The following is a 10273-nucleotide window of genomic DNA, read 5'->3' as shown; positions in this document are numbered from 1 at the left end:
TGATCGAGGGAAATGCATAGGTGGGGAGGGAGGTAACAGTGAAAACAAAACATGGACCCCCTGACCCCAACTTGAGACTGCACCCACCATACTAGACCCTGCACGAGTCCACACCGCCACCAGGGGGCGTCCTCTGCCGATTATCCTCAGGCTGTTGCCATTTCTAGTCAGTCGCGGCCATGCTGTAAAATCTAAAGGAAGAAACAGCAGTCTAGAGCTACTAGGGCCTAGGCTAATGAAATTGTTTCAGTTTCCTAGAGAAAACCTCACTAGCGGAGGGGAAAGCATCTTGCACAGGTTACAATAACACGACAAAGCAAAACAAAGCCTTGAAGTAGCCATTTTCCCAAGGCTGAAACCACTGGACAACAGAGCTTTAAAATGAATATAGCCTAGTCGCTTTCTACACAATAAGCTGACAGAAAAATCAACTGCTCTGTCTGCCCCTTATAGCCCTTATAGGCTATAGGCATATATATATATGACGTTATATATATATATATATATATATATATATATATATATATATATATATATATATATATATATATATATATATATATATATATATTGTAGCGAGGTTGTGCCCAGCTACCTGCGGGGATTGGTGCTACGATGGGCACACAGGGGACTCGGGGCCGGTCATCGCGGCCCTAGTCTCGCTAGCCAGCCTCTCTTCCTTTCTGTCAGAGAGTCTGGCGTCGCGGAAACAGGCACGGGGATCAGCCCGCCCCTGCTCTAAAGCTGCTCTCCCATTCGAGTAGTCTCTTAAAACAGACTGTCTTATCTACATCCGGCAGATGCAGCTATATACAGTCTGTACTTCGTGGGGGAGAATCATGCACCAAACGGAAGAGGAAGTTGAAAGGCGGGACTTCCGCTCATTCGTCCAATCAGAATTTAACATTAGCTAACTAGCTGTATACTGCTGTAGCTATCGTTAGCTAACGCTGATTAGTAAGACGAACGATAAGCTCAGTAACGTTAGCAACTTACCTCATCACTTTCGTTTAACTCTGGAATAAGTGCACGTCTTGCACGAGGTTCCTCCAAGCCGCGGATACATCGTTTACGTCTATCAGGGTCTTATTTCACCGGTTTCGTCGGCGTAGCTTCCATGGTAATTCTAAAGCACTGCTAGCATTAGCAACCTGCATCGGTTTAAGTTTCCGGGGGGAACATATTTTTCGTGGACACGCGTGTCGTGATTGGTCAGATTCCGTCGAACTTCCTTCCGGTCTGAAGGTTTTTTTCACTACTTCCTTGTGCATGTTCTGGGGGTCTAACGTACAGACGGTATGGCGAGAGCATTTGAAAATTGCAGAAGCCAACTCGTCTGTTCTAAGAGACTACCATTCGAGCGGCTGTTTCGGTGGCAGCAGGATATCCGCTCCCCCGCTTGCAAGCTCTGTCATTGGCTCCGACCATATGTCAATCAGAGCGGCTTCCGCTCCCATGGCATGTGTGTCGCTGTAATGCTCCCGGCCGCCGAACAACGCTAACTAGCTAGCGTAGAAAGCTAACGGCAGAAATCTATGGGCTAACTCGTTGCTACATGCTGAAAATGGCAAGTTTTGAAGAAGATATGGATTGTGCAATAAAGAAGGCCTGCTCGGCACTTTCGGTGGATGGTTGTAAAGATATCCAGAGAATATGTTTAGAACATTTGCTGTCTAACAGTCAAGTCTGTCTTTATGCCTGTGCGCTCTCCTCCCGTCTAAATGTTCCGCCGACACAAGTTCCACCCCGAAACTATTTTCCAAGGGCACTAACGTTAAGCAGCGCCCAAGACGAAGCTGATTGGTTAACCCAAACAGAGCATTTTTTTTCGCAATCCCATATTTGGAAACCTGCGACGCCAGACTCTCTGACAGAAAGGAAGAGAGGCTGGCTAGCGAGACTATCGCGGCCCTGATGACACACTCCGCCGTGCTCGTCTGGGATTCTACTGGGGCGAACAGAGGGAGGATGGGTGGAGCTACTGCAAGGCGTGTGAAAAAAAAAAAAAAAAAACCAACCTTGTACCACTAACCTAAACTTGTACCACTGTTCCTTCAGAAGTTGTAGTTGTCATAGACTGTGCTCCATAGTTGATTGCTCTATTGCTGACAAAAAATGTGTTATTGTAAGTCGCTTTGGATAAAAGCGTCTGCCAAATGACGTAATGTAATGTAATGTAATGTGATGACTGTGGGGCACGGTTGGGTGGGACAGAAGCTTTGAACAGTTACAGAATGAGGAATTATTGAATGTGAGAAAAAAAAAAAAAAAGGATGTAAATGTGACGGGTTTGAACTGAATTGGGATGTCGGGGTGTTACTGTGTTGTTGTTGGGTTGCATGTTTACTGTGCCACTTGGGACAAGTGTTTGTTTAAAAGGGGGGGCTGTGTAGCGATGTGGGTTTGTCAGTAAACATGGGTTTGTCTAGTTGTCACGTTAGTCTGGGGTTGACATGTCTGTGGGGATTTACGGGGGTACGTAAAGGCAGCATACCAGCCTGGGGGTGTGGTGGAAGATAGGGGTTCACCTGTGATTGGCTGGGGGAAGGGCGAACGTGAACGGGAGAGCGATAGCTCGGGGTTGTTGATGTGGGAAGCTGAGGGAAGGCTGTGTGTAGCTGGGAGCTGCGGAGCTAGGAGAAGCTAGCTGGGTTTGGGTGTGTGTTGTTTTGGCGTGGACCACGGCTGACAGTGGTCCCCGGTTATAGTGATCCACAATAAAGTGCGGTGACAAGAACCTGACTCTTCGACTGCTTTGTGGGATCATTACATTGGTGTACAGAAGTGTTAACTACGAACTTTGCCGCTCGCCTCGTGCGGTAACATCTAAAGAACAAAGAGAAAAATAAAAAAGTGGAACGGAGACACGGACTGTTGCTGCTCGCCGCGAGGTTCCAGCCAGCTGCAAGCTAATTGGGCTGGATTTCCCTCAAGTAGGTCGGCTTGAGTGCTACAGTTGGCGTGTGAGAAGGGGCAAGGAGGAGCGGAGAAGAAGTGGAAATTAACGCCTTGGAGGATCGGCCAGGCGTGGGCGGCTAGCTGCTAAGAGGTTAGCTGTGTCTGCTAACTGGTACGAGACTAGCTGTGTCTGCTAGCTGCTACGAGGTTAGCTGTGTCTGCTAACTGTTACAAAGACCACGTGCGATGGTGCGCGACGGAGAATGGCCGTTGCTGAACGGGGAGAAGGAGCTTGTGCTGGCTCCCCTTATACTGACGTTCGGCTCGATGCTGGCGGGCATGGAAGCCCGGGTGTTGAAGGAGGTCGGACGGCTGTTGGAAGCTACGCCTGCCTGGGCAGAGGAGCTGATGAGGGTGCTACGAGATGTCACACAGCGTGTGGACTTGCTGAGCGCGGTGGTGGCGCAGCGTGGAGAACGGCCGGAGGAGCCGCAAGAGAGACTGTGTTGGACATGCAAAGAGCCTGGGCACCGAGCGAGGTGGTGTCGCAGCGGTCCCGGGGAAAAGACCAGGTACGCGACGCGACGGTACTGGGAACGGCCGGGAGCCTGCTGGTTGTGTGGAAAGATGGGACACCTGGCCAGGGAGTGTCCAGAGGCTGTCGGAGATCGGGGGACAGCGGGAGAAGAGAGACGTGCAGGCGGTGGGCAGGTGAGACTCTGTTGGACTTGCCGGTCGCCTGAGCATTTGGCCAGAGACTGCACTGAGGCTGTAGAGGACCGCGGAGACACACAGCCTGGGGAGGATGTGAGCAGCCTAGGAGAAGAGAACGTTGTTACGGTCAGGAGAGTGACGATTGTGTCTCCGGAGGAGCTGGTGTTGCTAACGCCGGAGGAACCGGCCCAGCCTAGCTCCTCTGCACCCCCCACGGTTGCTGCGCAGAAAGCCGAGGTGGAGATCGCTGCCGTTCGTGTTCTCCCTGCTGCCCTGAACACGCCGCCCCCTGGGGGAGGGGGACGCGAGGACGAGCGAGTGCAGGAGGCGGAGGAAGGGGAGTACTGTCCGGATGTGGACGCCATCTGGGATGTCGGGGAAGATGAGTGGAAACACAGGCAGGCGGAGGACGCGGATATCGGTCCGGTGTACGCGTGGGTAGCGGCCGGACGCCGGCCCCTTTGGGAGAAGATTTGCACACGCTCCTGTGCCACGAAGGGACTGTGGAATATGTTTTCGGACCTGCGTCTGAATGAAGATGGGCTGTTGAAAAGAACAGTTCCGGGATCTAAAGGGAAAGAGGGGTCCCAGAGGGTTGTGCCCAGCTACCTGCGGGGATTGGTGCTACGATGGGCACACAGGGGACTCGGGGCCGGTCATCGCGGCCCTGATGACACACTCCGCCTTGCTCGTCTGGGATTCTACTGGGGCGAACAGAGGGAGGATGGGTGGAGCTACTGCAAGGCGTGTGATGACTGTGGGGCACGGTTGGGTGGGACAGAAGCTTTGAACAGTTACAGAATGAGGAATTATTGAATGTGAGAAAAAAAAAAAAAAAGGATGTAAATGTGACGGGTTTGAACTGAATTGGGATGTCGGGGTGTTACTGTGTTGTTGTTGGGTTGCATGTTTACTGTGCCACTTGGGACAAGTGTTTGTTTAAAAGGGGGGGCTGTGTAGCGATGTGGGTTTGTCAGTAAACATGGGTTTGTCTAGTTGTCACGTTAGTCTGGGGTTGACATGTCTGTGGGGATTTACGGGGGTACGTAAAGGCAGCATACCAGCCTGGGGGTGTGGTGGAAGATAGGGGTTCACCTGTGATTGGCTGGGGGAAGGGCGAACGTGAACGGGAGAGCGATAGCTCGGGTTGTTGATGTGGGAAGCTGAGGGAAGGCTGTGTGTAGCTGGGAGCTGCGGAGCTAGGAGAAGCTAGCTGGGTTTGGGTGTGTGTTGTTTTGGCGTGGACCACGGCTGACAGTGGTCCCCGGTTATAGTGATCCACAATAAAGTGCGGTGACAAGAACCTGACTCTTCGACTGCTTTGTGGGATCATTACAATATATATATATATATATATATATATATATATATATATATATATATATATATATAACGTCAGGCAGGCAGGCAGGCAGACAGACAGACAGACAGACAGACAGACATTTTTCTGTCAACTCGTGAACTTTGCAGTCTAAACTGCATCTTAATTGGTATTTTTCTTTTTTTGGGGGGGGGGGGGGATTAAGTGCGGTTAACGTAAGATGTGTGTTTCAGCGTGGCTGATAGCCTATGTGTTAAAGGGGCAGGCTGCAGCCTTGACTAATAATACATCCTTATTGTGATTGAATCTGTCAACGCTGTTTAGTGCGCAGACACTGATGCGAGGTGGTGTCAGCACAAAGAGCCACAGCCCGTCTGTCTGTAGCAGCCCTATTGATCTCAACAGTGGAAATATCAGATTTTTTTTTGTCTTCAAATCTCATCCAATGTGAACAACAATACTTTGTCATTTAGGGCAGTTTAGCCTATCACCAATTTATGAAATGTCTGAAGCATCAATAGGCTATGCCACAGTCTATAATGCTACATCAGAAAACAGCCAATCAATTATAATTAAATCCTTTTAATCGGCCAAAGCATGTGCTAGTTCACATTGAAACAAGCCCCCCCCCCTCCCCCTCCACACACACACACACACACACACACACACACACACACACACACACACACTGAGAAAAGTTGTGATTTCCGTGCCCCAGACAGACTCCCCTCACAGGAGTCTTTTCTTTGGAGAGGGACCCACGGTGGCTCCCCCTCACAAAGCACCGGCAGGGCCCCTTTGTCCGTGCCGGGACCCCAGACCCGTCATTAGCGCTGATTACCGCTGACCAGTTTGACAACCTTATTGACTGCGAGAAAGACTTTTTCATCTATTCCCCCGGTCGCCCTTATTTTCAATAGAAACGGAAATATTCAGCCATTTTGTCCCCATGATTTGAAAGAAGCATGAAGGATGCCCCCCCTCCCTCTCTCTCTCTCTCTCTTTCTGTGTTGTTCCAGCTGAAAGACGTTTTGGAAATACAACTGGTCTCTTTCAGAAGTTACTATAGCCTAATTAATCTCAAATTGGAGGAAACCAGGTGTCGGTCCCTGTCCCGCCATCAGTTGGAAAAGCTGAACTCGAGTCACTTCTGGGTTTCCCTATTTGCTCATTTGGCTTTTATTCCGTTTCTTCTGTGTTGTTTCTTCACATAATGAGTAGGCCTAGGCTATAGGCTATAGCCTAGGCTACTTGTTTTGGTTTAAGCCCATGCTGTGTAGCCTACGAGAATAACATGTGTAGCCTAAATGACTCGGTAAATTAATGCCCGTCTGATGTTCGCTATTCGCTAAGGTGAAAGAGTAGCCTATAACACAACACAGACATTAGCATGGGAAGGAAATGTTCTATAGAATGCATTTTTGAATGATAGCTATGGCTGTATAGAAATAAAATGTCACAACAGAAATGTCGAATATTATGCCAATATATAGCATATAGATTTTATATTTTGCTATATTTTAGTGGCGCATGCCTATAAGAATTAGCCTCTCTGTGAGATAAAACAAAATTTCGAAGTATAGGCTACATGCCTACACTCAATATTCGTTGGGGATGTAATGATAATGATTTCTGGAGGGATACTTTTGAACTGGCATTGTATAATGTTTTTGGACAGGTTACTTCAGATAAAATAAAAGCCCGGTGAGATCTAAAACGAGTAATAAATTGTATCCTGACAGATATGCAATCCATAATGGCTTACGATCTGAAATTTGGAGCAGTATCCTATGTATCTGCATTAATGTCGAATAAAGCAGCGTAATTTAGAGTGATTTAGCGATAAGAGTGAAAATGTAAGATCCACTTTAATATAGGCTACGTTTGCACCATGTATAGCCTACTGAACCAAATATTTGTTATTTTGAAATAGGTTGCTACCCTCTTCTCCTGCTTCTATCATAATAAAGCAAGTTTTCATAATCTGCTGTTTCTGTCCGTTTTCGCTGGCAGAGATCATCTGGGTTAGTGAGTCGGCCTTTCTGTGACCTCTCGCTGTCACCCTGCATTACAGGACGCAGCATGTTGACCAATTATAGGCCTAAGTCTAAAACGTGTCAGGGGCAGGCTGTGTGGCATTATAGGACCAAAACGTTTTCTCAAGTCTTCATAGCCATAAAAGGTATGAAATAGAAATAATGTTCCATTTTATAATCACTTCATCTCATTAAATTGCAATAAAAAGACTAAACTTGTATTCTCTTGATCAACAATTATTTTATTAAGTTATCTTTACTTTGTTCTTTTACTGAAACACATTTTCACTAAAGCGCACATGCTCAGCAGGTTCACCTGTGCACAAGGTAAATATGAATTAAAAACACCAAGCAAATGAATCTGAAATTCTGAAGCCGCCGATCGTTTTAAATAGGTAAATAAACATTATTTATAAAACTTTAAAAGTAAAGTAAAAATATCACAGTTCTTTTTCCAACATAATACCCACAGAAAACAGCAGGTTATGTGCTCAGATGTCTTCATCCCTCTTTTTTTCTTCTTTTTTAGTTTTCATCTTGAGGCGTTGGTTAGTCCGTGAAATCTTTTTCGGCTGTATATTAAGTTCAGTTATCCACACAAACGCAAACAATATGAAAGTATAGGCGTATAAGGGCAGGCTCTTCCCTCATGTTTTGGCAGCCGTCAAATAACCAACCCACCAAAATAACAGTTTGTGTTGTTGTTTTTGTTGTTCAACGCAGGCACTATGACTTGTTTTATTAGATTGTCTCTCACTCCTGTCCTCTTAATTCACCCTCTCTCTCTTGACACCGTTGATCTGCTCATCAGATGTCACATTCGCTGTCGCTGGAGGTGATGGAGATGGCCGATGCGGCGGCTTTGCTGGACAGGCTGGCCTCCGGGCTGGACGAGTTCCCCAGCCGGTCCACCGTGCCGTCCTCGTCCGCCAGGGAGCGAACTGAGCCGCCCGACAGGACCTGCTGCTGCAGCCTGCATGGACACAACAACACACCAGAAGAGAGAGAGAGAGAGAGAGAGAGAGAGAGAGAGAGAGAGGGTCACATGAGAAAACTGTGTGCATCGGAGCCTTTCGTTTCCGTTTCATAATCTTGACTGACAAGATCGAGTCTTAAATCTTATTTGTTTGTTAAATCATTTATTTTTGCCTAATTATTAGGCGATTGTTATAATTATTATTTTCAACAGAAAACGTGTGGGGGAAACATCTGCCGTCAGGGCGAGATAAATTATCTTGTTTACAATGGAAACCAACTTGTTTCATGCAGGAAATTTATTGAATCAAATGTCATTTTTTTCGACAGTCAGTGATACCCCCCCCCCTTCAAAATATTGATTCTTGTTTCTAGAAAATCCCAGAAACGAGGTTACAAACAGAAATGCATGACCCACTAATCATTGGCATGGGCAAGGCTAATAATTTTCACTATGGAAATAAATTCGATTTTTAACACTGAATACAATAGCCTACTTGTTAAGATGGAAGTTTTTGCAGTGAGTTACCAAAAGATATGCCCATCTCTTAAACAAAACAAACCTCTATGGCTACTACTACTAGAAAATTGTATAAGGATCCTACACAAACATCAGTTATGAGGTCCCTATGCTAAATATTAGGACATGAATGTTACAGTGATACAGGGGATTAAAAAACGCCTACCACACACCGTAAGTGCTTATTGGAATAGCACAGCTTTGTGATGGCCTGTATATGACCTCAGCCATGTTGCACCGCTGAAGGCCAAGGCGGATCCTTTCAGCACACTGATGATTACTATTTTAATACCAGACAGACTTGATTATTTCATCTGCACTTAAAAGTCTATTAGCGACCAGAGTCATCATGAGTTGCCTAACTTACACAATCAAATGAGAAATATTTTATATGTATTAGCCTATATTATTCTCTATTGAGTCGGCTTAATTTTACAACAACGAAAAGTAAACATTTATTCACTGTTCTCCCGATGGCATTCCAAATGATGAGGGAATTAAGACAATAAAATGTACAGTCAATATTGCATTTCTTCAGTGTTATTTTTTCTTGCATTTCATTTCCCCTCACTTAATTTGAGACAATGTGTTAGCATATCATCTTAAACTATGAAGAGGCCAATATTTTACGATTTTAAGGTGAATTTGAAAATTTTAGATCACAATCTTCTCCATCCGATCCATCTATCCTATGAAGTAATGATCAGAGATTCATTGATGTTGTTTTCCCCCCCGGTTATCACCAATGCATTCATTGAATGGATCAGAAACCATTCACAAACACACAAGGATGCACAGCATACCTATTCTTTGCAGCAGCCGCTCTGTCTCTTTGTCTCCGGTTTTTGAACCAGTTTCCTACTTGTGTGGGTGTGAGTCCAGTCGCCTGTGCAAGCTCTCTCTTTTTACTCGGATTCGGGTAGGGATCCTGCAAATACCATTCTCTTAACAAGTGCCGGGTTCTCTCCTTGAAGCAGTGGGTTTTCTGCTCTCCGTCCCATATCGTCCTGGGCAGAGGGAACTTCTTGCGCACCCGGTATTTGTCCACGGGCCCCAGCGGGCGTCCCCGCAGCTTCTCAGCCTCCTGGTAGTGCGCTTCGAGCCACAGGGCCTGCAGTTTCGTATGCGACTCTTTGGTGAACTTGTGGCTCTCCAGGATGTGGTAGAGTTCACGGAAATTCCCGGTGTGGAAGGCGACCACGGCCCGAGCCCTCAGCACCGACTCGTTCTTGTTGAGGACCTCGCAGGCCGCCGGGGCCACGGGCAGCGACCAGAGGAAGCGGCCGAGGCGCTCCACGTCGCCGCTCTCCTCCAGAGTCTCGCAGACCCCGGCAACCTGCTGGGGACTGAAATTCAAGATGGGCAGCTGAAACATGGAGGCTGGCTTCTCCTTTCCCTCGCCCCCTCCTCTCTCCTCCGTGTCGAGTCCTTCGCGTCTTCGTTCCTTTACGCACCGAAGCTATCCAAGACACCAAACAAGGCAATCCCCCAAAGTGTCAGACCAGCCGATAAAAACATGCAACGCCGAGCGCGGAGGAGGACCGATGCGGTCTGGGGCTGGCTACCGCATCCTCGGGCTGGGTAAACTCGGTAAGGGCTGAACGGGACGGGAGGATTAAAACTGCAGCAGTGATGTATTTTTGAAGGTGGGATTGAAAGTCTACGAGAGAATTAACGCTGGAGCCGAAATGGTATTTTTGAAGGGGGAGAAAAAGACAGTCAAGCCCCCTCTGATGATTTCCTATTGGACTTGGCAGATTGGCTGCCCGGTTGCCATGGATGCACGTCAATCACTGTCAAGTTCAACCA

At 47.2% G+C, this 10273-nt stretch overlaps 1 protein-coding gene across 2 annotated transcripts; it reads right to left on the bottom strand.

Annotated features, from left to right (window-relative positions):
• Positions 1 to 7776: 7776 nt before the first annotated feature.
• Positions 7777 to 9839, bottom strand: LOC310772815 (homeobox protein SIX6; the record flags this gene model as incomplete). 2 transcript variants are annotated; one of them, XM_083632746.1, is made up of 2 exons in its annotated part: positions 7777 to 7932; positions 9261 to 9839. In XM_083632746.1, the coding sequence occupies 2 exons, from the start codon at positions 9837 to 9839 to the stop codon at positions 7777 to 7779; spliced, it is 735 nt and encodes a 244-aa protein (XP_083488872.1). The 2 variants fall into 2 exon arrangements, with proteins under 2 accessions (XP_083488872.1, XP_083488871.1); XM_083632745.1 differs by having other exon boundaries at positions 7777 to 7942; positions 9268 to 9839.
• Between the last annotated feature and the right edge of the window lie 434 nt (positions 9840 to 10273).

The sequence above is a fragment of the Poromitra crassiceps genome (genome assembly GCF_964638095.1).
Source record: "Poromitra crassiceps genome assembly, chromosome: 3".
Taxonomy (NCBI): domain Eukaryota; kingdom Metazoa; phylum Chordata; class Actinopteri; order Beryciformes; family Melamphaidae; genus Poromitra; species Poromitra crassiceps.
This window is presented reverse-complemented; position numbering and strand designations above follow the sequence as displayed.